Source organism: Neodiprion lecontei, chromosome 7 (assembly GCF_021901455.1).
Source record: "Neodiprion lecontei isolate iyNeoLeco1 chromosome 7, iyNeoLeco1.1, whole genome shotgun sequence".
Classification (NCBI taxonomy): Eukaryota; Metazoa; Arthropoda; class Insecta; order Hymenoptera; family Diprionidae; genus Neodiprion; species Neodiprion lecontei.
In genome coordinates this window covers 23,359,007-23,386,262 of record NC_060266.1, presented here as the reverse complement: position 1 = coordinate 23,386,262, position 27,256 = coordinate 23,359,007, and the positions used below count along the sequence as shown (strand labels likewise).

The window sequence follows — 27,256 nt, the reverse complement described above, 5'->3', positions numbered from 1 at the left end:
TTGATTAAGCATATGCCTCTAGAAGTATATTTGGCGATAAAGCAACTTGATATGTGCTTTTTTACTCGATCTACCGAAACGCAAAATAAGCGTGGACGTTGCTGGAAAACGATACATAAGATTAGGAAAGTATTATGGGTAGATTTCGGGGAGAAGGCTTAGATGGAAATACGAAAAATCATCGGGTAATCTAGCCAAACGTTAGTTTTCATAATATTTTCACCGATACTTTCATATTTCAATGCCAAAGTTTGACAAAATTATCCTGTTGACCAAGTTTTAGCATGATAACTTCTCTGAACTTTCATACATCGCTTCAAAAATGGCTATTTCCAAGATTCTTATGACGCCGAGTATCGACACTGTAACCTTTGATACACTCTACGTAAAAGCGATTAGTTTTTTATCAGCATCATACTTGTTGTCGTGCGGAAAAAATTTCTGTAATTATAAGTATAACTAACAGCCCATCCCGGCTTCGCACGGGCATATAATAATATAATAAAAGAAGATACACAATGTTTACAGTGAGTTGTCCTGAGAAATTGTAATACATCATTTTGTTCTATCATTAATAGTTTTCGCAGCGCACGCGAATGAAGGAAGTTTTTTGTTTATTTTTTTACAACTTGGGTTAGATTATTCAAGTTTTAGTAAGCATCCCTAATTTTTTTGAAAATGAAACATAGCCTATGTCACTCGGGAGTAGCGTAGCTTGCCAACGGTGAAAGAATTTTTTAAATCGGTCCAGTAGTTTCGGAGCCTATTCATTTCAAACAAACAAACAAACAAACAAAAAATCAAATCTTTCCTCTTTATAATATTAGTATAGATATAGATAATCGCAAGATTATAGCGAATTTTTAGTACAGATAAAATTGAAATTGAAATTCGTTAGATGGAGAGAAGAAATTTCACTCACTAGCAGAAAGTGAAAATGTTTTACGAGAAGGGATAAAGGTTTGTCAATACTTGTACACTATTGTAAGTACACAGGTGAATAATCTCACACCTTCCAAGACTTTTTTACGATACGTTTTTTTTTTTCGAAACTAGAATTTTTCATCGACGTTTTGAGAGAAAATATTTAATCGTCTTATTTTAACTGTATATCATAGACCGTCGATTAGATGATGAAGATAATTTGCGCACTTTCTTATTAACTTGGTTTTGATAGGTTCGACCCCCTTACTTTTCATGGGAGAGCTGACCGCTTGAGCATTATAAATTCACAAAGCTTTGACCGTGCCCGGCTGTAAGTGCATCCGCGCACCATCCGTACGCTGAGTGAAAATCATGGTGAAAATTGTCCTCAACCCTTCATTCAGGGTCAAGTCAAGCCGTTGAAACCCTCATTGTAACCATGGCCTTGGTCACCGTAGCCATGGGAATGTCGAGAACTACCATATTCTAGGTGAGTCAAACCCATCGATGAAGGTTGAGGCTGTCCGCAGCCACGCGTTCACCATACTTTACTTCCGGTCTAGCACACGAATTCGAATCGCTGGAGATGCTCTGAATCCTTCACCTGCAATGATCTCAGGAACTAATTGGAATATAACGAAATAGCGAAATACACTTTTTATTATACATAATTGAACACATTTTTTGTACAAAATTTTCTCTCGTATCACCGAGCGTTGATTGAAGAACAAGTTATATTCAGCATTGAAGGAAAATTATTATTTAGCGAAATAGAAGGCCAATCTCACATCTACAGATCATGATCGGAAATAGTTAAAATTTTAAAATCAAGATTCCTCTCTCTCGCGACTGTATTCAAATCGTCGAGTCCGGTATCTCTTCTGGCCGTCAAAAGCATGGAGCAGAACCTTTTCAATTTTGGGAATTTCACATTATCGAACATGGCACGTTCGACAATTTGTACAATTGGGGTAAAGTTCGCGAGCATAAGAGTTTCGAGCTCTGGCAATTGATGAAATTCTACCGTTGCCTCCCACGAGCTGCTATTTTTTAACGAAAGTACTTTTAATTTGTTGAAAGGCGGCACCACCAATATATCGTGCGGTGCATTGGGGTCGTAAGGGAGTATCAATTCCTGTATATTTGGGCATAATTTATAAACGAAGTTCACATCATCCTGTTTGAAATATTCGTTCCCTCTGAAACTCATCTTTACTTCTAACGAAGAAATATTTTCGCCGACGGTCGTCAACAGGTGCCTTACGTGACTCAATATGGAATAACTACTCAAGAAACTGAGTTCGGTGAGGTGTTTGAGGTTCTTTAATATGGTCAAGTCACTGAAAAACTGACAGCAAAACTGAATATAGGTTAAATTCGGAAACAGCACCGTGATCGCGGTTAGATTAGCCTCCGAAATCGGCCCTCTGGCACAGTAGCGTCTTATCGACGGACAGACCAACTCTCTTGGTCGCGAACACGGGTCGTATACTTCGACTCTGCCTGCCCACGGCAAGTAGTCGTGTTTGATGATATTGAACTCCTCCAGTTTCTTATGCGTCGACAGCAGCTCGTTGATGCAATCATTGGAGATTACTGAGCCAACGAAATCAATGACGCGTAGATCGGGGCACATCTGCAGAGCTCGTAATCCGTCGTCGGTGACGTATCGCGAATAGGTGATGTTCAAGATTTGCAGCTTCTTGCAATGCGTTCCAATTATCCGGAGTTCCTGGTTGTTGCATCTGGTTATCAACCAGATTTCGATCAGGTTTTCTAGACGAAAATAGCTCATGGCTTTGGAAGATGGGAATGCGTGCGACGGACTTTGCATTATCAATACCTCGATGCTCTGAAATCTCCGATACTCAGAACGATTGGCGCATTCGAGGTGCAAGTCCGAACATCGAAGTCCAGGTATTTCTACGTCCATCATTATCTCTACCGCTACTTTCCTGTGCGTCATCGAGCGAACGCGACCACCCGATTTTGCCATCTCCTTGCCAAACTTTGAAAATTCGTCAAAAAATCTTTCGCAAAACTCCGAGAGCTGGTTAAGAATCGGCGGTAGCCATGAAAACACCTCACTTTTTATCTCAGTAATGCTCTGACGGAGTTTCTCCAAATCCCCCTTGACGCTCAGTTGGTGGCAATAACTCGCGCAGTGAGTCACGATGAAATCGAATGCCCGTTTTTTCAGGGGTGTTGGCTGCTTGAGCTTTGGCATCTTGACGCTTCGAGATTTGCCTGCAAGTTCGAAATATAGAATAAATGACCGAGTCAGTGCCGATTGATTCGATTGCTTCAAATATTAGCGATTATATCTAGAGCAGTTTCCGGCCAACGAATCAGCAAGTTGGAAAACTTTGATCGGTACAAGACATTGCTTCTCCATCTCCTCTGTTACGTGGGGAAAAAAATCGACGGCGTGCAAAATAAAATGCTAACCGGATATCGAGAAAACGCCGAGGCAATTGATGAAAATAAATATTTCACCTGAACGACGACTCGATTCCAATCCAAGGAATCACTCGTAAAATTTGACCGTGACCTTGTGAAGTCGGTTTAAAATTACATACATACATTTGAAATTTTAAGTTACCGGTCACTAGTAAAAGAAACCCAGAAGTAAATTTTGAAAATACCGAGTACCGAATCCGTGTTTACAAACAACGTTCAAAGAGAAATCTGGTAAGAAAAATGGAGGACTCAAGGCGAACGAAAAACAATTTAACGTAATTGTTTCACGCGTCTCCGTTTCAACGAGTATCGCATTCAGTTAATTACGTCGCCCATTACGAGGTAGATTATTCTCTAAAATCGTTTCACTCACCTCGAGTCGCGTAAAATGTCTCGTAACCTCTTCAATCTCCAAGTGTCCCTTGTACGATTTGCACGCGGGTTCACCGCTGAACCGCAGCTCTTTCGATTCAATTTCAATTTAATTTACACACCGCAGTTCAAACGTGACTATTGCAATATATATGTATATAATGTATAATTGACACTTGTCAAGCTTTTTTAGAAATCCAAGCCGTTAGCATTACGTCCTAGCGAGCCTTTAAGCATCCTCATATGTATAAGTCGTATCGCAGAGGCGCGTATTTAGAATGTATCGGAGTCCGCGTACCCCCGAAAAGACAATAACACGCATTTAAGCGACGTGTTTCAAAATAAAGTAAGCCCGCGAGTCAAGTGCCGTTGTGTATTCGATGTGGGCGGGTGTGTGAAAAACGTGCTAGCTGGGAATTGAACTGTTACAACGAAGCATAATCGTGTATTACCGGCGATTTGACCACAAGGTAATCAAATACTTGACAATCACAGTATGTAGGGAAGACCGGGATACCACGGACGCCCTAATAAACTCTAGGAAACAAAATGTTCTTTCCAATTATAGAGAGAGATATTATTAGAGGGCTGTTCAATATGTGTTGAATTGAAGTATGTAACATTTTTTCAGGACTGACAATTTTTTTTCAAGATTTTCAAAGCATGATATTTCAAATAAAGGGTATTTGCTCCGGAATGTAAATTTTCTTTGTCATGCATATTGATCGATAATAAATGAAATTCATTCAATACGGCTAGAATTAAAGGACGCCTAGTTATTTGAAATCATTTACGGTGCCTATTGGGCCGTGAATTTTTGAAATTTTTTTACTTCAAAAATATGTGATGGATGTCAATTCTTTATTAGCAAAGACCGGTTCGTTTGTATTCGGGTATAGTTAGTGTAGTGTATACCATAACTATGAAAACGAATGTCAAACTTGTTGATCATTTATGTTACTGGTTCGTACAAAGATATGTTATTCTTCAACCTTATACCGTTGCCCAAAACTGCGTTCAAAATATTTGTTTGTCAATAAATCCATTGACATTTTGAAACCGACAAAAAGTATGCTCGCAAGTTTCAATCGAAGTGTGTAGGAAAATAATTTGTAAATTTTATTATATTACTTAATCGCTTACAGAGATTACAGAGTCTTATGATGATACTTAATCATAGAAATAAATATTAAAATACAAGTTACGATAACAGGATGACAAAAAAAATTAGGAAGATTGTCTTTAAGAATAACATAGCAAAAGTCTCACGTATGAAACGTTTTACGAGATCTCGATTGAGACTGGAGGATTATATTTTACATCTTCTTGTAAAAGTCTCATGGGAACGCCCTTAAAGAAAATCGAATACAATATTGAAGAAGCAATCGTTCTTTTCAGTACTGGAGACAATCTGAAGAATATAATCAAATCAATGAAAATTCGATGATGATTGTATTCATCTCCGAACACCGTTGAAAAATTTTGTAGTGATTTATGAGAGCACTGTTAGAAGATTAATTCAATCTATGTTTGGCATCGGCTGTTACCACTGATCGCCAAATTACTCGCAGCGCCGCACATTAAATGGCTTTTACTACTGACCGAAGACACGGTAGGAATGAATATCGTTCGACGTTCACAATCGAACGATTTCTTTTCCGTCGGTAACTTATCGATAGTCACACACTTGCATGTTACAATTACATGACCTTAGTTGTAACTTGAATCACTCGAATTACTTTGAAAGAAAATCATCTCCATTTTTCCGTCGGTATGTTACTCACTGTCGGATTTACAGATCGCTGTTATTTTGCTGGGTGATATAAATTTCTCACGATACTTACGTACAGAAAATCACCCGAGTTTATTACGCCGAAAAATTTGGAACATGAAATTTTAGTTTCATTTTCATGCCGAATTACGTTGTAGTATTATCAACGTCGTTTTCTTTTTTTTTTCCATTAACTTTCTTCGAGGTAAAGTTATCGATCATTTCGTGATGTTTTACAGTGAAGAATTATTTTTCACTTCTGTCTCCCTTGCAATAAATTATTCACATCGGGCGAAAAAAGGGGAAGGTTTCTGAATTTTTCGAGCCAGAGCAGAGATTAAAAAAAATTTAAGAACTTGTCATAGATTTGTCCTACTTAATTGATACCAAAAGTATATTCGTTTACATAAATTTGAAATGTTTTCGCACGATTGATTTTGAAAGTCTTACTATTTTATCACAAATGCAATATATCAATTGATAACTCTTTCACATAGGCAAATAATTTTTATTAGAAAACCTGCGAGGTGTACAAAAATATTCATATTACAAAGATATCGAATTAAAATTACATAATTATGAATGTATGGCTTCAGGTTATATATACTTAGACCCTATTTATTTACAGTAAAACTCTCAAGTCAATGATAAAAAATTTTTTTTAAAAAGTAAATAAAAAAAATTCTACGCTTCTGTAGAGACGGGGCAATTTTTCAATAGTTTCATTAGTACAAAAAATAATTCCAAGTTTGTTTGTTCAGAGTTTCAACTTCGTCGTGTATCAGTCGTTCCGGAACCGCAAGTCACGGTATCCCACCATTCGCACCTCTGTTTAGTCTCGCTGAATGCTGTTCCGGCTGCGCAGAGAAATGAGCTGATCCCATTCTCGCGACACAAATGAAATACCTGCGAAATTGCAAGTCACGTGTGTAAATAAAAAATAAATTCCTATGAATTTTTAAAGGGAAACAAATATGTAGATGAAAATCTATCGAAGCAGGTAAAAAATCACTCGCCAACGCAATGGAAGAAGCAAAAATACTCACTTGACACTTTGTGTCAGGGTCGGGAAACATTCCCCGTTTTTCTCCGCATTTAAATTTCGTCTTCGGTATTTTCACCAGGCCTGTGTATCTGGACGATTCCGTTTCCGGATAGTGCGAAACGGGTTTAGAACCGGAAGTCGAAGCTGCTCTTTTAACCGTCCTAATTCCGGACGAACGACGAAAGGATCGATCGTGATAATCGTTCAAAAATCCCTCGTAATTCGTAATGATCTGCATGAATTAGAATGATCAAAATTTCTCTGTCGATCTAAGAAGTTGACCGGTTTTCAACTCGTGCATGAAAACAAAACAAAAAAACGTACGATTTTCACTAATTCGGCGATTAAACTTTTGTCGATAAAACTATTCATCTAAAAATCAAATAATGTAGACAGGGTTTCAGTTTTTTGTTAATAAATAGTAAAAACTTAAATTTGTCTATTTTTTCCGCAATCTCTACGAAAGGAACACACATTTTCACACACACTTGACAGATTCACACACATAGGTGATAATTTATTCCACGAATAAACGAGCGCAGTGCGATCGAGAAATTGTTTCGAACAGCACGATGAGGCAGTTCTAGGATGCAAGTGTGACGTAGAGGTATCGATCTAGTAAGATCTTCAAATTACGCAACGAGCTCGTGGGAATGAAGATAAACTTCCAAACACAAGACGTGCAGATGTGCAATTCACGGTACGCTGCAGCGCATGAATGCCTCGAATGTGTGCATCGGTTGAATAACAATAATAATAATCATAATAATAATAATCATAATAGTAATAACACGATTACGGAAAGCGCAACACACGTGTTACAAAGCATGAAAATGTAAGATCAGGATATACAGCTCGTTAATACGAAAATTTATTTAAACTGAGTTTAATCGGTTGTATAAATCAGGGTCGATCAGATATCACGGATTTTATTTGATAAATATTAGAAATGTGGTTACATCGTTTCTCGTCTATTTTTTATATCTAACCTTTGATAGCTAATATTTTATAAGATGAGAAATTGTTGCTCAAATAACTGGGCAAGAAAAGGAATTCACTTTTCTTATAAATCCTAGCAGCTCAAGATGAAGAAACCGACGTTATTCATTGTGTCAGTCACGCGATACACTTTTATAGCCTTCTGACTTCAACATCACGTATCAATTACTTGCAACGTGTCTGAGAAACGTGAGAGTTTAAGTGTTTGGTGGATTAGATTCTCTGGAATTTAAGGCCTTTTTACAAGCCTTGTATTTCTTATCCCAAAGTTTTGTGTACAAAGCAGAATTCAGATTTCGTATTTAATTTTTGAATTTATAACACACTGAAGCAACTGTTTCAATTTACTATTTTTGCCACCCTCCCCCCCCCCCCCCCCTCCCTTTGTTATTTATCAACTGTTGTAAAAATCGGAGCTTAAAAAATTTGAGATTTCTCTGCGATAAATCGGGTCGCGTAATCCGAGCTTAAAGGTGCGAACAGCGTCTGTAAGTTGAATTGAAATTTGCTGTGCACTTTCAACACTGTTAAGATGCATCGCCTTGATGCTACCGCCGTGCGTAATTACATCAGAGCTACGAGCCACGGTGAAATTATCATCTTTCACTATTACGTTCGAAGCTGCATAGAAAAATGCCAGAAACAGGGAAAAATATTTCAAAAATTTGTATCGTTCGGTTACTCATTTCAGTCTCTAGACTCCAACGTTGGAAGACAAAAAAAAAAAGAAACAAATGAATAAATAACAAATAAATCAAACAACCCTGGGAGGATTTGAAACAAAACCGTCTTGACAAAAAAATCTCATTATCAGAAGTCGCGATTCCTGCAAGACCTATGGATCTTAAAAAAAAGGTTAAAGAAAAGGTTCCGTACCTGATGAGAATCGAAGAAGGGAATATCGTTGACGAAATACTCGTCAAACGGGTCGTAAATCACTTCCCAGCTATATTCCGGGCCCCAGATTTGACGGTTTGGAAAGTACGTGTTATGCTCAAACTCGTCCCTCAGCGGGATGACGAGGGGTGCATGAATGGGCTTGAAAGCTCGTGGTCCGTTGGGTCTGGTACAACCGGGTCGACCCGAGTAACTCGAAAGTGCATTCGACGAGCCTCGGTAACCGCTGCCAAATTTCGCTGCCGTCTGGCTTTCGGCCGGACGTCGAACCAAGTACGTCGTGTCGACTGTCTTCGGATGCTCGTAGTGATTGCGACCCTCCGGAGGCACGTATCGCCCATCCGGGGTGAGGTAGACCTTGGAATACAAGTTTGCATTGTGAACGGTGAAATTTGCGAGTCAGGAAAATTTGGAAATTGAAAAAACCGTGTGCCTTCGGACTTGAAGATGTGATTTTTCAGAGCATTGATCGTTTTATCAGCTTTACGGAATATATTCCAAGGATTTTTATGCAACCAAAAACTGCACAATTGGTGACAGCGGTGGGATGACTTTTGATCATTGAAATTCTGGTCGCTATACAAAAGTCTCTTCCAGTTTCTCATTTATTGCAACTTATTCTTCTTATCTAGTGGGTAGTTCTTTTTTAAATATTTTTTTCGAAACTCTGTGCTCGGTACATGTTCAGATCAAATATATCGTCGTAAGAACATTTGTTTTCTTTGAGCATTTGAAGCTTATAAAATCTAAACGAAATTTATAACTTTATTTTTGAAAAGATATTGACTCTTCTACCAAAAACTCTGAATTTCTTTTTGTGATACATTATTATACGTCGTAGTTATTGAATTCTTCTGATCACATCACCGATCATTTGAGTAAAAAATTTCCGCATTGACTACAATTCTTGATTGACCCGTTTCTCTACCTTCAGGACTTCCGGCATTGCTCCCGAGGGATTAAAGTGTTTGTGAACGTGGCGAGCTTCGAGAATAACGCCGTCAGGGATGGTGATTCCTTCTTTGTTTAGGCGATTCAGGGCTAATCGATCAGCGCGAAAGGCTTCTTCGGGAATTTTCCCACCCTTGGAGGGCAGGACCTGCTCCCTAAAGATTTGTCGCTTTTGCTGTAAAATTCAAATCACTAAAATGAATTATTCGACTCGGAATGTAACCGAAACCTGATTAATCGATTAGTTTGTACTGGCAGAATTTTAGAGGCTAATTTCTTCCCGTATAATAACTATAAAAATTCTCTCGTGTCTAAATCCGACGCGTGTTTAACGTGCGTTTTATGTCCCAGATATTAAAAACCGTTCACTCTGATTCTACAGCTGTAAATCCTCTTCGCGTACTTTCACTCGTCACTCGTTAGGTCCTCTGCATTCTCTTTGTTCACCGCGATTATAACCAAGATTCGAACGACAGCCAGCGGCCATAGTTTGTAATAAAAGTTTTATACCGCATCAAGATTAGCAGCAAATACCAGCGCTAAGAAATCGATGTGCAGTTCCAATTCTCCGTAAAAATCTTTTACTTTTCAACCGGCAAAAAATCCTTCCAAATAGTTTTAAAAATATATATGTATTCATTTTATCCCCCAATTATTTATACGTGCATTACGACAATTTCCCCAGAAAAAATTTCAGCATCGCTGCATGCGGTGAATAACGTAACTTGAGAGCTTCCGCAGACGTTGTGTAATGACGCGACTAAAACGTCGAGGGAATTATGCATGTTTCTAACAGTCCAGGCGTAATTAACAGAGCGTAAGATCGTGCGGTAAACGTGAACTATTTTGCATCGATGTAAGAGTCACTCGTAACACGTTCATATTATTGTAAGAAATCTCTAGGTCGTTGCGTAACGGTTTTCAGTAGTCGCTTCTTCGACGCGTTCGGAGATCGCTGATAAAAACTGCACAGTTTTTCTAATTATAAAAATATAAATAAAGCTTTAATAAACGCGAAGAATATCACGATGACAATAATTTATTCTATCCTGTCTTTGATCATTTTTTTAAATCGTGACGATGCTGCGATTTTATGGTACAACTTGTGAAGCTAACATCATTTTCTCACGAGTAGGACTGGAACACATTCTTGAAGATTTTTTTACAATCGCGAATGTTATGTACGGTTGAACAAAAATCAAAATATCAAAACTTGGTAGCAAAAAATTGTCCGTCTCACCTTGTCGGCTCCGTGGACCTGGAAGAAGAAGCCAAGCACCAAAATGACGAGGAGATGGGAAACTGCGGATGCCATTTTTGAAATCAACAACTCGAATCTGTCGTGAAACCTTCTGCCGCAACCGCGACGTCCATCATTCTATCGTTTCATTTAGTTGATGGTCACACAGACCGCGTTAACTCTCTGAAAATTACGAAGATGACAATAAAATCGTTGAAGTAATCAACGCGTGGCTGCAGCCTCACGACACGTGTACAAGTATGCGGTAAGTAAATGCCTGTATAAATATTCAGACCGGAACCAAACGGCCATATCTTGGGTCAATTTAACTTGTGACCGGGAATAAAATTGGCCTAGCTGTGGAGTGGTCCAAAAAAAGTATGATCACAATATCGGTAGAACCAACACATCCGGTAATCCTCACTTTTGCTCGTGTTTGAGGGATTTCAGAAGTACAGTCATTTGCACGGCCGTCATTAGAAGTGAAAGCAGGATGCGAAACAAAAGGGAGGAGCACCTGGTCGCAAGACAAGATCATAAACAACCAAGTGAACGTGAGATGAAAATTACGCGAGAATACGTTAAATATTTCCGCACTTAGCATAAGCGGCCTGCTGAGTTAGTGTTCTTCGGTATGGAATAGGCAAATATTACGGAATTGAGAAAGTGGTAAGACTTCGTTGGAGAGTAGCAGAAACGTGAAAAATTATGCGACCAGTTTCAGGGCCGGTGAAACTGGAAAATCCAGGAGGATTATTGAGACAGTTATTTTTCACCGGAAGTACTGGATATAATAAAAGTATGAAATGGAATCCGGTTGGGCAAGTCGAGAGGTGAAAGTTCAAATTTAGGCGCCATGAATTTAGTTGCATCGGCATATCAGAGTGGTAGGTATCGTTTTTCGCGGATGGATCTGTCGAAATGAAAAAACGAGGTAAGCACTCTACTCTACGTGGTAAAAACGCGAAGGAGGGAAAATAAACGGTCCTTTTTCATAGGCGAGTCTGTCGTTACAACGAATTACTTTTAACCTCGACGCCTAATCGACTCGCTTCGGATCCCGTTCACCGCTGCAGACATCCACAGATGAACCCAAAACCTAGCCAGCTCTCACCCACGCCGCAACTTCTTTCTATTCACAATCTAATCCCAATGAAAGCGGATCCGCGGCATGGTCAACGGTCGGAAAAGAATCACATCGATACTTCGTTTCTGATCAGTGATACCATCTCGGCGACGCAAGAGTTCCGGTTGAACAAAAGTATTGAAGAAAGAGTTTGAGGACATGAAAGAGGGACATTCAGCGTTGGATGACTTTTACATTTCAAGTTCGCTGAATGTGGTTGATGGTATTCCACACTCGAATCACGCGCTGCTCATTTACCAGTTTCTTGGGGCAAACGTGAGATCCAATGACTGTCCAAATTCCTTGAAATTCAGAGGAACCAGCTAGTCTGGTTTACTTTTTAAAGTTTAAAGAGGGAATGACGAACAATTACGTGTCTCGTACGAAACGGCGAGCATCGTTCTCTTATACACTTGGCACGTTCGTCAAACTCAGGCTACTCCGAATGCAGGGGAAAGTACCAATTGCTTCTAATCAGGATTGAAATACTCCAAACAGTTTCGACATTTCCCTGCTAATTGCTAATCACCATGGACGTTAATGGGAAATCGCGCCTAGTCGGGATGTGAGAGACGAGTCCATTATCCGCTTGACAAAGTTGCAATTATACGATTATTACGTCTGCTCAAGGTCAACACTTCAGACTTCGATCAACGTCGAAATTCGCAGAAACCAATACCCAACGATTCGAATTACCTAATTCTCGCTTCATCCTCCGCGTGGATGAACCTCGGGCAATTTGAACCCGTCATTTTGAACCGACGATCATTCGCGTAATCACTATACCATTTTGATCTTACTTTCTCTTCATCATCACTAGAAGATGATTTTTAAAAATTGCCACACATGTTCTTCCAGATTATTTGCCAGTCACGATTACCAAGGATTCTTTGACATTCTTTGTTTCTTTAATATACGTAGAAAAATTTTTTTTCCATAGACTAACATTTTTGCCTGGATAAAATTGATGTACTCACGATCTAAGATTCTTCTCGGTTCGTTCACCACGTCGAATATTACCGTGGCTAAAAACACTGTACGTCCACAAATTGTGAAAAATTCTACTCCTGCTAATTGTACTCTGACTTTTTTTTATCCTTCTTCAAACCTTCAACCCTTCTCAGGCTTTCCGGCTTTACGGATATCGGGAAAACGGAAAGTAATAAACCCCTGATCGGGCCGGAAGTCGATATTCAACAGAGAACTTTTGGCGAGCTTCTTGTCCGCGGTAAAGAAAGGATGATACTAGTATGAAGACCGTCGTTTCCTCCGTGATATACCACGGCTAGCCATCCGAAGGTACGAGACCCCCTTACACAGGTACCCGTAATGTCTCCATAAACGCAAGCCTGTGTAAGAATTAGATTGTGTGTACCTACGTACATCCACGAACCTTCTCCAGGAGCAACAGCTTCTCGGTGAAGAAGCTGAAGTGGGCACTTCGGTCGGCCTACGAAGTGCACTTTCACTGTATGAGTAACGCTCTGCCAGCTTCCGTTATTAAACTGGGTGATCGATTCTCTCAATCTCGTTAATAAAGCGGTGCGGAATTTTCATGACAGAACGAGATACGCGGTTTATCGGTTAACTCGAGCCGTCGTTCCATCGGTAAAAAAAAAGTAAAATGTTTCACAGGGTTGAATTCGATTTTCAAAGCGATCGTCGAAAGTACAAACGAATAGTAATAATCGCAATGCCACTATTCTTTAAACTTCCGCGTACTTTTATCAGACATCGATTCCTTGATCTGGATTTTTAACGGTATTCTATAATCAGGCAATTTCATCGGATCGGTACTTTCTCGTTATTGGATGTAATTGGCCGACGATGATCTCGTTTCACCTGATCAGCCAGACGTCTCGACGAATCGTTTAATTTTAATCGCGAGAAAAAATCCTACCTCATTTTCAAAATCATTCTTCCACATCTGTTTATGGATTATTAAACACACTGACTCGTAACCTCGAGTGTTGTTACTCTGTCCAAATACGTAATGAGCGCGGGTGAAATTTTCGTAATCATGAGTTATGTTCCAGCCTGTCAACATCTCTCGGTTACAAGTGAACGGACCGCAATTGAAAATGACATCATACATTCGTCACGGTTATTCAAATATTCGTAACATACAAGTTTCACTGATCATCTCGAATCGAAGGGTGAACTCAAAGCTCCCGTAGAGCTGAATTGTTACTCCTGAAATTTCGACAAAGTTTTTGATATTGAATAAAAAACTACACACTTTTTTTTTTTTTTTGTTTTTTTCTGCGGAATTAGCTCCAACACGATTTTCCAGATCGTGCTTTGTGCAATTATCATTAACTTTGAATGTCTGAGTTGCAGTCTGCGTGTCTCGCCGCTCTTTTTCCTTTTTCTGTCAGTCCTTTTCCGCAGGATTATTGGCCAACGAGCAGAGCCTGCGACCGGAGCCGCAGTATTACCGGTTTCAAAGACAATGATGTGGCCGTGCGATATTGTTGCGAAAAACGAACAGCAGTTGCGTTATACACCGGATTTAACGAACGCCCGCAAACGGTTGACTTCTCATTGTCATAGAGCACCGGAATGAGTACAAAAAGAATATATTAAGCAAAATAAAAAAAAAAAAAAAAACTACTTCCGGCATTGATAAAACGATTCCGAGAAAAGACCCTGGCCCCCCTGACCTTTGGCTCGAGTGGTCAATGTCCGCATATCGAAGTTCACTCACGAGCATTCAGGTGAAAGGACCGTCAGCCAGTTACTTGGGTAGCAATAATTCTTTCGACAAAATTGTCCCGGTTATTCTTCCCGATTTTTATTCTGAGCTTATGCAAGTATGCGTGCCGTTTAATGGCAACGAATTACCTTTTGTAACCGTAACACGCACCGCATACGGTCTTACGGTGAGATTCATAAAACGAGTGTAATGAATTATTCCATCATGTGAAATTCGGGCAGAATTTTTCATAGGACGTAAACGTAATGAAAACTTGTTTAAAAATTGTTTTAAAAATACTGTAATATCGATCAAAGTAATCAAAATGATCCCAACTTTGCTTTTTTTCAAAATTTTTGTCCAGAACAAGTTTATTGATAAAGACAATACACAGGTAAAAATATTTAATCGGAAGTTGACTTTACATCAGTTCTCCAATACGGTTATAAATTTTCATTCACATTTATTTTACACCTTGGGTTATTATTTTATTCCTATTCTTTTGCCACATAGCTGAGTAGTAAATATCTTCTGCGGTACCAAAGAAGTGAAAGGCGTCTGGATAAGTCGCGTTCCCAACGGTAAGTAAAGCAGAACTTTATCAGTTGACAAAAACCAACCGCCGATACAAATGACCGTGGAAGGATAATGAGAAAAAGGAAAAAGCTGACGAAGGAAAAGGACGAGGAGAATATTTAAACCCCAGCCATTTCATCCCAAAATTGCAACTTGTCCTCGTTTGTTCCTGTTCGCATTCAGTTTCGCCGAATGAGCTGCTGCGCTGGCTCTGTAAGCCGCCTGCTTCGTGTTCGTCAAATCCACCTTCGCCGACTGCAGCTGCTTTCCAAGCTCATCGACCCTGTGTCTAGCCGCCTCAACCAGCTGCTGCTTTTCGCTTAATTCCTGCTGCGCACCCTGAGCTGCCGCCTCGGCGTTCCCCAAATTTGCGTTCGCCGTTTGAACCGCCTGTCGCAACGTTTTTAGCTGAGACAAAAGAAAAAAAAAAAAAAAAAGAAAGAAGAAAAAAATTGACAAGATTATCACGAATTGGTTATTTTTCATCGAATGGATTAAGGGTGACTGGAATTAAAGATGGACGAGTTTCAAATCGAGGAGAGATATTGTAAGTTATTGAAAAGAAATACTCTCCAAATAACAGAGGTCACAGGTATTGTTGTAAAAAGAACCTTGTTCCACATCCTATGGGATTTCAGCCTCATTTCTACAATATTGTAATGCATACTAGTCGATAGTGTACGGGGTGTATATTAATAATATAAGGGTTCCCGACTCCTATTGCTTCTGAATGGAACCTTAATATGAAACTTGAAGTCAAACTGTGACACAAGTTACAGTAGGTACCTGTTAAATCCTGTCTTTGGTTGAAAGTGTAACTTAAAATGATAATTTTTAAGGTGTCCGGTATACTCTTGAGTGTTTTTGTCTTTTTACATCCAGAGCACCTCCTCGTGTTTGACACCTCCGATGAAGAGTCCGTTTCTGACGAACTTTGATTAATCGTATCTTACAAAGTATGACGACACGTTCAAACGTCAAAATATATTTTTTTTGTTGTTGCACTCGACTAATACCATACATACACTGCTATATAAATCATTTAAGTATATCAGGGACCCAGTTTGAGACAAGGTTCTTTAATTACTGGTGAAACAGTCAAAAGTTGAATGTTTCTATAAGAAAGAAGCTAGGATAGTTACAAATTGAAATTTGACAAGAGCTTGTGATTACTTGGCCAAACATCGATACTTTGTATCAGTTTCATCACGAGATAGCCACGCATTAAATAGATATTTGTCAAATCAGGTATATTCATAACTCAGAAAGATCTGTGGGAAAAGAAAAAAAAAATAAATAAAACTTGAAATACTGGAATTATGAACAGAAACTTAAATATCAATGGAAACAGCTGGTTCCTTTCCTTCCGCATTTCTTATCTATTTTCAAGGAGATGTTCGTAACTTACGAATATAAAACGGCGATGTACATACGCTAAAGGTGTGATTGTCTTGTGATTAAGTCGACAGAGTATCGATTTTCGGTCAAGCAGCATCCTTAATTTGAAAATTTCGATCCTTACCTCCTGTTGAACTTCTTGAGCGGCTCGAAGAGCGGAATTAACGTTCGACTGTGTCTGTTCCAGGGACGAGCTTTCCTCCTGGACGACGGCTTCAGCCTCCTTGAATTCCTCCTGGAGCTGGTCGACGACCGCTTCTTTACCAGCTAACGCAGCTTCGGCGGCCTTAGCAGCTTCTATGGCTTTTTCGGCGAGCTGAGACTTGACTTGATGAGCAGCTTGGGCTCCGGCTATATTCTGAGCGTCGGAAGCTGCCTTCGCTTCCTGGGCAGCCTTCTGAGCGATGTTCGTCGCCTTGTTCGTCTTCTTTGAAGCGTTAACTCCGAACTGCTGAAGGTGAGTGGTAACGAGATGAATCGGTCAAGGGGTTCATCTTTTCATACATAACCTCCAATGATTCAGCCGAAAATTACTCACCTCCGTACGTTTTAATCTCCTCCATCTTCTCCCGTCTGAATGACCGAAGATGACTGTGAAGAAAATACAGAAGACCGAGGATTGAGATCGATTAGGTTACAGGTGAGGTTGAGGGACGGGAAAAACGGTGGAACGAACACTCACGCATCCATATCAACACCATCGACAGTATCTTCATGTTAGAAAACCTCATGAAACCGATTTTTCGGTCTCTTCATAATTCCCGGTAAGTTGATGAGAAATGTAATGCCGTATTTTTTCTAAAAACTGATCGTTAAACGTTGAACACCGACACAGTCTCTTTGCAGATATGCGATAATTTTTCGGACATTGACAGCTGGTGACAAAAGCCAATCTAAAAACTGCAATCTTCGCGTCGTCGCAACGACGAATTTCGAAAATGAAGAACACGATATTTCGACCAGGAAGGAAATATGCTAAACAAGTTTAATAGCGCGTCTAAAAGTAACAACATTTCCGTCAATCTTTAAATCAGCCGTATCTTCTTCTGCTTCTCCACGATTTCCAGTTCCCGATGCGTCTTCTGTTCCTGTTGGCGTTGGCTTTAGCGTCGTGAGCAGCAGCGCTGGCTTTTAAGGCGGCCTGCTTGGTGTTGGCAAGGTCGATTTTCGCGGCCTGGAGCTGCTTCGATAGTTCGTCGACTCGCCGCTTGGCGGCGTCGAGAAGCTGCTGCTTCTCGCTGTAAGCTTGCCGGGCCCCCTGAGCCGCAGCTTCGGCGTTTCCAAGGTTGGCATTTGCGGTTCGAACGGCCGATGCGAGCGTCTTCAGCTGGAGAAAAGTACGAACTGTTTCACCGAACAGTGATCGAGGATTGAGAGGGTGAGATGGTAGTGAGAATGTAAAAATATTAAACAACAGAAGCCCGATCGTTATATCGAACTTTCAAGTAATCCACGATCTAGTTCATGAAATTTTTGAGTCGTTGAGAGTTGAAATTATGGATAATTCAAAATACCTAAACGTCAAAGTCTAGACAGCGAGAATATAGAATCCTCAGAATTGGGACGATTATATATTTTGGCTGTTGAATTTACAAACTACGTGGCGTTTTTTCAATAAAAGTTTCCCTTTCATTTGTGTGTCGTATATATGCTTCACGTTTCAAAATTTTCACTTTTTCACACGTTGAAATTGGAGAAAATAAATTTTCACGTCTTTGAAAGTTCGATGTATTGTGACCCTTTTATTTTCTCGACCTTCCAGATTTGGGATCTCACTCTCTCAACGATTTTTCTTCTCTCATTTCACGACTTCGTACCTGAATACGCGACTGCTGAGCCGCCTCCATCGCCGACTTGACGTTGGACTGAGTCTGCTGCAATGAGACGCCTTCCTCTCGCACCACCGACTCTGCCTCCTTCACCTCCCCCTTGAGCTGCTCCACTATCGCCTCTTTTCCCGAGAGGGCTGCTTCCGCCGCTTTAGCTGCCTGAACCGCTTTCTCGGCCAGCTGAGCCTTCACCTTAACATTATGTAACATACACGGAAATGTCAAATTTTTCATATTTAGGAGTTGAGTAGTATGGACCCCGTATTGAAGCTGAATGACAACCCGATTTCACAGTTAAATAACAACTCCTTTTTGAAGTTAGATAGCAACCATTTTTTAAAGCTTAGTAAGCACAACTATTTTAAGATTCAAAAACAACCCCCTTTTGGAGTTTATTAAAAAATCCTTTTTCTAGTGAGATAGCAACCCTTTTTTGAAGTTGAGTAAGAGCACTGTTCTAAGGTTCAAAAACAACCCCCTTTTGGAGTTTAATAAGGATTTCATTTTGAAGTTAGATAGCAGCCCTTTTTTGAAATCGAGTAACAAACCCCTTTTTGTCCCGTAGCTTCACCCACCTGATGTGCAGCCTGTTGGCCGGCGATGTTTTGGGCGTCGGAAGCCGCTTTTGCTTCCTGGGCAGCCTTCTGGGCGATGCTTGATGCCTTTTCGCCCTGTTTTTTGTGCGCGTCGATGGAACCAGAGTCAGAATTTATGAAACTCTGGAAAAGGTAACAATCCTCTATAAATTTCAAAGTAATAAAAACGAATGAACAAGCTTGTGAGCGGTTTCGTAAACGTACTATTTCGTTCGTTGAAAATCTGTGTATCCGCCTGCAGTCGATTTGCCCCATTCCCAGGACGACTGAAAATACAAAAATTTTGAAAAAAGAAAACGTACCGGCGTGAACGGCAACGAATTGAAATATTTTTCAAGAGAACCTACCTATATAAAAAACGCAAAATGTGCTTTTCATCTTGGTTTTCGTATGCAGAATACCTCTTCGCAATGCATGATTCTCGTCAATTTTTGACACGTAGTTTAAAAGTTAAACACGATAATTGATAGGATCTAACCAAAAAAAAAAATACCTAAAAACAATTATAATATTGTAAGATACGCGTTCGTTGATCGTCGAAACAACGGAACGAATCATCTGAGCAGTTCGCATGCTTCGATTAATCGATTAATGCATCGATTCACGGTTCTCTGATCAAACGGACCGTACTTTGAATTTAGAAAGAGACGGCAAGACAAAATATATACTGACCCGTGTAATTGATCGATTTACTCGATTTCGAGTTAGGTAATTAAAACACGATTCGTCATTCTAGAGTAAATCGGCGTGGATCCCGAATTATTGGGTAACACGGAAGCAAGTGTGTAAATAGGAAAAAAAAAATCGTTGAATTTACAAAATGTAGTGACAAAATATGGCTAAGTAAATATTTCCTTGATTTTCAAATAAATATTGTATAACCTAATAACCCTAATTATTATTTTGGCTACCTTTGTATTCAATCAAATGATATTTCTTTCGTTGAAAAAATATCTCTTCCGGCGTATTAGGTAGATTTAAAAAATCCTTTCATTGTGTTTAGCACAAAACGAGAAAGGTATAAAACAGGACTGACAGATTCTTTTTCACCAATTACGAGTTCGATAAAGTGATAGACAATAGTCACGACCTCTGAACTGCTTGCGTCAATCTCGATCAAAAATTTACGTGTAAGATAAAAACGTTCGGAATAGAAAGACGAAAAAAGAATGAAAAGAAAAAAAAAAAAAAAACACTAAGGGAACGGACTTTCTTACATCGGTGTATAAAATTCGCGAAACTGTTTGATACAGGTTACGTTAATACAGTGAAATGCAGGAAAAATACAACGACTAGAAGTAAAAATGAATTTAAGAAATGGTTAGCAGATACAAACCGCAGCAATGGATCTCTTTCACAGAAAGTTGCCGGTGTACAGGTCGAGTTTTTGATTATTTTTAATAACAGGTAGACCGCGGTACCATTCTCCTATTGTTGACGTGTAGGTACATGAAAATATTACGTGAATCTGTACGCTGTATAACTATACATGATGTGGTAAAAACGATTTGTGGGTGAAGGATCGGGATAATGATTAATTAGCTGGATGTGGTCAAAGGCGTTTGAATTAGTCCAGATCTCGGAGTCGCCGAAGAGAAGTCACACTTCCAGTATCTGATGAATAAAAAGCGAGACGAAAGTTCACGTAACGTTCTGCAGAACTTGAACACTCGTTGCCTGAAGTATTACGCGACTAAACACTTTTTTCCCGAACGATTTTTTCACTACTTTTTCTACTTTTTAAACTACAACAATTTATTTTCATCCGCCGTTTCTTGTACTTGGAAATTTTTCCTGCCTCTAACGTTTTTCGACTTCCCTCCACCAGCTTCCTGAAATACTAATTTGTAATTAATCCTTCTACGAGAACAAATAGACTCAGGTGATTTACATTCCACATTGATAAAAATGAAATTCGATCACGTTCACTGTCGATTTAAATCGTACATTTTTTTAAACATATATTATTCTTTATCAGTCAGTATTTTCCGTTGATATTTCACTTTCTATCGTGCAATTTTCATGAAAACAAAAAGTAGGAAGTGAAAATTATTCGCAGTATCTTCAGAAGGACAAAACTTTTGCCATTAATGTCATACAAGGTTCGCGAAAAATGTTAGAGCATTTTTCCGCGATTTCTACAAACGAGTACTGCAATTTGTTAATTTTTTGCGTTTATTTCTCTACGTGCATCATTACCGATCGTTTAAACGAATTATCTAGAAACTAAAAACATTGAGTAAATAAACAGAACCAGATCTGTTTAAAGAGTTTACAACAATGCCGTAACGCGGACAGTTAGCACAAGTCAAATAACGTCATTATCGCTTTCCTTGAATAATCGATTCTGACCGGTCTATTCGATTCGGCAATTAGGCGGATCAGTTGTGCGTACATAAGATATCGTGTAATAGTAACTATCCACATTTCCACAGATAAGTTGCGTTTCAGATACTCTATTTATTAAACAAAACAAATCAAAAATAAAAAGCATAATTTCACAGGCTCGTAATTAGTAATTTTCACTCGCTGCAATTGAAAAAAAATCTCAGAACTCCAAAATTATCAAGGGTACCAAATTGAAAAAAAAAAAAAAACTTGAACCGACTGAAGACAAGCATGCAATTTAAAAATGAAACGAATTAATTACTTTCACGATAAATTGCGTGAGCTGAGAAATTAGCACGGACTAGTTCCATTAGGTTAATTCGTTTTTTTTTTTTTTTTTTTCTTTCCAAATGTAAATCAATCGTAGGAGATAATCGTGTCGTACAGAAGCGAGACATCGTTCGAAGTGAGACCAAGGACTGGAGGAAAAGAATCAGGGGGAGAGAATTCGTTGAACCGTATGAGAAAAGTCGCGAAACCTCGGGGACCTTTTTGGCGACCCGTCAAAAATGCAGAACGCCGATCTCAGGCGAAGAAAGTTCTCTGTCTAATATCTGTGCGAGAGGCCCCTGTTAGAACAGCTGCATAATCCCGGATGCGGTGTATTTTACTGTTGATTTTATATCGCACAACGATATGAAACGTTGGCGGGGTTTTTTGCGCGCAACGTTTTTCCACCCAATAAAATGCGATTTCGAATCGTGGGTAGACGAAATATCTTTGTCGGAATCGTTACTTCCACCGTTTGATTGACGTTTTATTTCCCAAGTCCCGGCCGTCGATTCTGTGGAAAAAAACACACCGTCTTCGGCTGGGTGATCTTCTGCTCTATTTTACACTGTATAAGGATAAAAAGAGAAACGATTTCTCGCCGCTTTTTGCCACGGTTCCAATCGCCCAAGTACCCAATCTCTCTAATCTTCTAATCACTAAAAATCTTCGATTCCGTACAAATCACGAGTCCTCGCGATCTGTCGCAAATCATCGTTCGGCTCGATCGATCCGTCCCAATTTTTCGTCCGCACACGACTTCGATATCACTTTTTTTTTCTATGCCCGTAAAATTCTCAACTTTGTAAAAAAATACATCACGTACTCGGTTCTCATTTTTGCAATGATCAGACATTTTCTCGGCAACGTTTTAGTCCCGCCCACACGTTACGTTATAAAACTTGCGATATCCGGACATTTAAGCAAATGAAATAAACGTAAATCTACAATTCGATATTATTCCAAAATAGAAATGTTGTCGGTCAAATATTTACGAGTCGATTCTTTAGGTTCGAATCAGGCGTGACGATGCATTTTTACCCGAAACACAATAGAACTTTTATTTCTAGTAGGCACAAGCTCAGACACATACAAGCATATATCTTTATATTATGCAAACGTTGATAATATTTGTCAACTGTTGCACAATTTTTCAATCAGATTACCTAACCTTGCCTCTCCAGGTACTTGAACACGTATAATATTATACCCACCAGTTCGTAGCCACGGTGTAATTGTTTCATTTACATCGACGAATTATTTCTCAAGCTCCTTGCAGGAATGCGCCGTTATGAGATATCTTTCAGGTGGTCAGGGTCTACCGATATTTTTTGTCCATTCTTTTCGAATTCTTTTTGCCTTCAATGATCTGGTTTTCGTTTGAACACCCAATGAAAAAAGAAATATATCCTCAAATCGCCAATCGATTTCATTGTTTTCGCGGTCAGTTGATACGCGGTTGGATCGATTTGAAAATGAGTTCATTTCGTCGACAGGATTAATCATTCCATTCCAGACAAGTACGTTGCGAAAATTTACTCGCGGAATTATCGGTATTCACAAAACACGATCGGATAGGTCAGTTAAAATGATGAAACGTAGTATAGATATCACGAGCCATTGACATATTTCGGTACTGCGAACACCGTGCAAATTGATAAGATTCTAAGATCGTAAGACTTATTTTGAATTTGGGGAAAACGGATAGTCAAAAATTCATAACATGACGTGGATCGTCTCAGGGACCAGCACCCCCGGATTTCGTAAGTTGGAAAGAATGACACGGTTCGAGATCGACGAAAAGTCGATTAATCTTGGATCACAAACTGACCTCCCTTCCCTTGGTCACCACCTCCCTCCCCGATATTGAAGGGGGAACACAAGACGTCTGTATCGCATGGACCAGGCAGCACTGACCAAGCCGGGAGGTATAAGAGGTCCGATTCCCGAGTGCACAAGCATCAGTTCTCAGCCCTCTTCCGGAGCAAAGACAGCTCCATTTACCAAGCTAGCATCGAGTGTGGTTAACCGTAAGTATATCTTCGGTTTTCGAGTAGCCCCGCAATCTCAATCTTCGACAAAGTCGTTACGACGTTTCGCTTGGAAGCCACCTCGCGTTCCTTAAATCTGATTTCGAGTATCCGCAATGTCGGTCAAGATGTAATTTTGTCCAAGTTCATTCACGCCTTCTCGTTTGAATGTTAAATCGCGCAATGAATTCCGGGTTCGATTATCTTTCCCAAGGGTGGCACAGCGTCAGGTTTAAACGTGGGGACACCTTGAAAGAGGACAAGACGTTGACTGCAAACTCGAGGCATTGAGGGAATGCAGGCCAAGCCAGGCCAGTTTTTCAAAGTGCATTTGAAAGGTGGTCCATTGGCGGGTTGTTATAGGAGTAAAGTAAATGTTCCAAGGCGGTTGTAGGTAAACGGGCATGCACACTTTATTTGCACCTGCGTTCTCCGGCTGACTCGTACTGTCCGTTTGCCGTTCGCGGCGCGTGCACTCGGGGGGATTGGCCAATGGGTATTTTTTATGTGGCTTATGGAGCGCGACCGAGTGGAATGAATGTTAAGTTTCAACAAACGAAGGCGTGTTACCAAATTTTTACCAATTATATAGAGCGCGACATTCTACGTAGGTAAAAATAATACGCGCAGAAACGAAGGTGAAAGTCCATGCTATGGAATATAATGCTGTGATCGGCAGCTCAATGTACTCGAACAGTAGTTCTAATGGTTTTTCCGGTCTCTGTTCATTTACCGATTCCATTATTCGCTCGGTGGCTTCCTCTTCATTTTTTTTCTCCGATTATACTGTGAGAGCCTGATTTTCCTTATCGCGGTCTTAAAATCTGCTGCAGGATAATCTAACGATCAATCAAAGCTTCAACTATTCTGCGAACAATCCCCGGTTACCGGGTCAATGTTTTTGCTCGTACTCGGACCGCTGCTTAATCGTGCAACGCGACAAAACGAGAGAAATTGCTTTGGGACGGTTCTGGAAAAGAAGTTTGAAAAGAAATCGTTGAGTAATCGACTGGCGTAAGCCATGTCGACACGTAATTGCGTCGCTTTTGAATTCAATTCACGACAATTTATTGCATAATGCTTGAAATTTACTGATAAATTCTATCCCTCTCACAATTAATACAAATTTTGGAATCATCTTTGACGAATAAAAAATTTTTTATACTCAATTTATACTCAATTTTCTTTCTATAGAGTGTGAAATTGTTGCATATTTTCATTTCTCGGCAATAAAATTCTTGTGGTTTTTTTTTTTTTTTTTTGTTTTATAGGTTTAAGACTGAACTTTGTGAGATGGTAAAATTTTGATAACAGTATTTTCTTTTTTTCATTTCCAAAGCTTTCAAATGCGATAATTGCATTTGTTCTACTGTTTACGATTTCTATCTTTTTTTTTTTTGTCCGTCTCGAATTCGATGAAGTGATAAAGCAGCTGAAATCAAGTACCAAGATTCCCGCGGTGGTACCGATTCGCGTTGCCAAACGTTAAATAAAAAAGGAGTGATGCAGCTCCGTGCGTTTTGTCCCGATTATCCACGCTTATACAACAAACCGATTTCCCGGGGGTCAATCTACCATGGCGATCGAGTCCCCCGCTTGCATAGTTTTGTCGCGCCGATCTCACGGGTGGGAAAGTTTCTTTTACGAAATGCCTTTCTTTCAATTTCAACAGAACAATTCGCGTTTCGGGCAATTACAATATCCGGCGAGAAGGATCGACCGACCGTCATTGATCGCGGTGCATGAAGCAGATCCCACTGGCGCATAAAAACAATCTGATTGTAAACTGAATTCGGAACCCTAAATTATCAAGCACTGGCCAATAACTCTTCTGCAGTTGGACACGGATGATTGGTCATTCGTCATTTGCGGTGACACTTGTGGCGTCTTTGTAGGAAGTAGATCGGTAATGCAGAGACGAGACTATCAAGTTCATTTCCCATCATTTGCCAATTTCCCGAACATTGATCCCAATTGAAAATTTTCATAGTATGTCCATAGAATCCATCTGAATCCGTTCCAAATTCCTATGGATCCCGTCGGAAATTGAAACGAATCAGATGGATTCATTCCATGGAACATTTTCACTAACGAAATCGGTTCTGTCCACAGCTCAGCAGTCCCATATCCCTCAAGATGAAGGTCTTCCTGGTGATCGCGTGCGTGATCGGCATGGCTCTCAGCGGTCCGAGCAAACGACAGCAGCAGTTGGAGGCCGATCAGCTTGAGGCAGAGGCCTACGAATACGATTACGGAAGCGAGCCATCAGCCTCACACTACTCGGACGCTGCAGTGGCCGCCAGCCACGGGCACGGGCACGGCCATGGACACGGGCACGGCCACGGCCACGTGGGTTACAGTTCAGGGGGTGGTTTGGTCAGCATAGCTCAGGGGGCAGCGGACCAGGCGCACAACCAAGTCGCGAACCAGCACAGCGCAGCCGGGCAAGCGGCCTACGTGGCGAAGAACACGCTGGCCCAAGCGGCGGCTCAATCGGCGGCCACAGCGGCGGCCGCGCTCGCTGGAAAGCAGATAATACTCCTGGGCCTGGAACAGCAGTCGAGGGACGCCCACGTCGCCGTTGAGGGGGAGAAAATGCAGCTTCAGCAGGCTCAGCGTGCCGCAACTGCCGCCCAGAACACCGCCCAGCAGGCCATGCATCAGGTCCAAGTGATAACGGCCGCTCTGAACGCCGCCCAGGCCACGGCCGATCACGCGGCTCAGGCCGCGGCTGAAGCTGCGGCCGAGCTTGCCGCCCAGACCGCGATGGTAGGTCAGGCCAAGGCGCGCGCTGAGACCATTGACGAACAGCTCCACGCTTCCAGGGTGGATTTCGACGCTACGCAATCCGCGGCGAACAAGGCTGCGGCGGCGGCTCAGACCGCGCAGAACAACGCAGCCGCGGCTGCGGCACACGCTGCAAGCGCGGCCAGCGCTGTGGCTGGACATCATCCCGCCAGTCTTCATCAGGCCTCGCAGTTGGGGGACTCGCTAGAGTACAAGGGATACCGGTACTAGGCGTTGTCAGGCCCTTGATCGTCAACGCTTACCATCTTTATCACCGTACCAACCACGATCTAGCCACTTATGGCTTGTCACTTATCATCGAGTTGGGCGTCATTTGTTACCCCGGTTTTTTATACTGATGATGTTATGATACCGACGACGTCATTTTACTATTTCGATGCTGTTTTTATTTATTTTTTTTTTTTTGTTTTTTTTTTTTATTTTCTTCTTTCCCACTTGCAGTGGTTTGAATTACGATGGGTATAATAATAAAAATTGTTGCCATGTATGTTGAACGATTATGGTTTTTTCTTTCCTTATGTGTCATTTGCTGATTGATTAATTATACGTTGAGATTAAAACGGATCATACGATACCTGAAACAACTAACAACAGACACCTTTGTATCAGAACATTAGATTAGATTGTTGTATGAGTGCTAGTTAGTTTATGAAATTCTGTGACTGTAACGGAGGAACTTATTGATACAATATCTTAATAATTAATTACATTATATAATGGATGCCGTTCATCAAATTTACGGCTTACATCTATTTATTATTATAATTATATCAGTTTGAAGAAACACCGTAAGCTAGCTTGTCGATGATATTCTGTTCATTATGACTCAATCCTGGTTATTGGGTGCACAAAAATTTTAATTGAACATTATTGTTAAGGGC

General features: G+C 40.4%; 5 protein-coding genes across 5 annotated transcripts; 1 reads left to right on the top strand and 4 right to left on the bottom strand.

Moving 5' to 3' along the window:
- Positions 1-1,587: 1,587 nt before the first annotated feature.
- Positions 1,588-4,158, bottom strand: LOC107227054. The gene is made up of 2 exons (XM_015668085.2): positions 3,758-4,158; positions 1,588-3,171 (listed from the first exon to the last, which is right to left on the bottom strand). The coding sequence occupies exon 2, from the start codon at positions 3,149-3,151 to the stop codon at positions 1,715-1,717; it is 1,437 nt and encodes a 478-aa protein (XP_015523571.2). The 5' UTR covers positions 3,152-3,171; positions 3,758-4,158; the 3' UTR covers positions 1,588-1,714.
- A 1,896-nt stretch (positions 4,159-6,054) lies between these two features.
- Positions 6,055-13,084, bottom strand: LOC124295297. The gene is made up of 6 exons (XM_046744813.1): positions 12,763-13,084; positions 10,660-10,842; positions 9,397-9,594; positions 8,448-8,825; positions 6,574-6,804; positions 6,055-6,433 (listed from the first exon to the last, which is right to left on the bottom strand). The coding sequence occupies exons 2-6, from the start codon at positions 10,732-10,734 to the stop codon at positions 6,293-6,295; spliced, it is 1,023 nt and encodes a 340-aa protein (XP_046600769.1). The 5' UTR covers positions 10,735-10,842; positions 12,763-13,084; the 3' UTR covers positions 6,055-6,292.
- A 1,760-nt stretch (positions 13,085-14,844) lies between these two features.
- On the bottom strand, positions 14,845-17,476 carry LOC107227052 (tropomyosin-like). Its single transcript, XM_015668083.2, has 4 exons — positions 17,137-17,476; positions 16,993-17,045; positions 16,579-16,905; positions 14,845-15,464 (listed from the first exon to the last, which is right to left on the bottom strand). Exons 1-4 carry the CDS (start codon positions 17,183-17,185, stop codon positions 15,192-15,194), a joined length of 702 nt encoding a protein of 233 aa, XP_015523569.2. The 5' UTR covers positions 17,186-17,476; the 3' UTR covers positions 14,845-15,191.
- Positions 17,477-17,484: 8 nt separating this feature from the next.
- LOC107227053 lies at positions 17,485-19,134 on the bottom strand. The gene is made up of 4 exons (XM_015668084.2): positions 19,084-19,134; positions 18,859-19,002; positions 18,272-18,475; positions 17,485-17,781 (listed from the first exon to the last, which is right to left on the bottom strand). The coding sequence occupies exons 1-4, from the start codon at positions 19,132-19,134 to the stop codon at positions 17,485-17,487; spliced, it is 696 nt and encodes a 231-aa protein (XP_015523570.2).
- LOC107227055 (coiled-coil domain-containing protein 8 homolog) lies at positions 17,679-26,869 on the top strand. The gene is made up of 5 exons (XM_015668087.2): positions 17,679-17,832; positions 18,217-18,486; positions 18,849-19,011; positions 23,280-23,567; positions 25,680-26,869. Exon 5 carries the CDS (start codon positions 25,704-25,706, stop codon positions 26,583-26,585), a length of 882 nt encoding a protein of 293 aa, XP_015523573.1. The 5' UTR covers positions 17,679-17,832; positions 18,217-18,486; positions 18,849-19,011; positions 23,280-23,567; positions 25,680-25,703; the 3' UTR covers positions 26,586-26,869.
- Positions 26,870-27,256: the final 387 nt, after the last annotated feature.

What these genes read in the sequence shown, in the direction of transcription:
- LOC107227054 (XM_015668085.2), bottom strand. Translation starts at nt 3,151, where the DNA reads ATGCCAAAGCTCAAGCAGCCAACACCCCTGAAAAAACGGGCATTCGAT.
- LOC124295297 (XM_046744813.1), bottom strand. Translation starts at nt 10,734, where the DNA reads ATGGCATCCGCAGTTTCCCATCTCCTCGTCATTTTGGTGCTTGGCTTC. An exon ending in AGGTCCACGGAGCCGACAAG is followed by an intron (nt 9,595 to 10,659) that starts GTGAGACGGACA and finishes TGAATTTTACAG; the next exon opens with CAAAAGCGACAAATCTTTAG. An exon ending in CAATGCCGGAAGTCCTGAAG is followed by an intron (nt 8,826 to 9,396) that starts GTAGAGAAACGG and finishes TTGTATTCCAAG; the next exon opens with GTCTACCTCACCCCGGATGG.
- LOC107227052 (XM_015668083.2), bottom strand. Translation starts at nt 17,185, where the DNA reads ATGAGGTTTTCTAACATGAAGATACTGTCGATGGTGTTGATATGGATG. An exon ending in GATGGTGTTGATATGGATGC is followed by an intron (nt 17,046 to 17,136) that starts GTGAGTGTTCGT and finishes TTTTCTTCACAG; the next exon opens with TCATCTTCGGTCATTCAGAC. An exon ending in GGAGATTAAAACGTACGGAG is followed by an intron (nt 16,906 to 16,992) that starts GTGAGTAATTTT and finishes ACTCACCTTCAG; the next exon opens with CAGTTCGGAGTTAACGCTTC.
- LOC107227053 (XM_015668084.2), bottom strand. Translation starts at nt 19,134, where the DNA reads ATGGGGCAAATCGACTGCAGGCGGATACACAGATTTTCAACGAACGAA. An exon ending in GATTTTCAACGAACGAAATA is followed by an intron (nt 19,003 to 19,083) that starts GTACGTTTACGA and finishes TACCTTTTCCAG; the next exon opens with AGTTTCATAAATTCTGACTC. An exon ending in GCCAACAGGCTGCACATCAG is followed by an intron (nt 18,476 to 18,858) that starts GTGGGTGAAGCT and finishes CATAATGTTAAG; the next exon opens with GTGAAGGCTCAGCTGGCCGA.
- LOC107227055 (XM_015668087.2), top strand. Translation starts at nt 25,704, where the DNA reads ATGAAGGTCTTCCTGGTGATCGCGTGCGTGATCGGCATGGCTCTCAGC.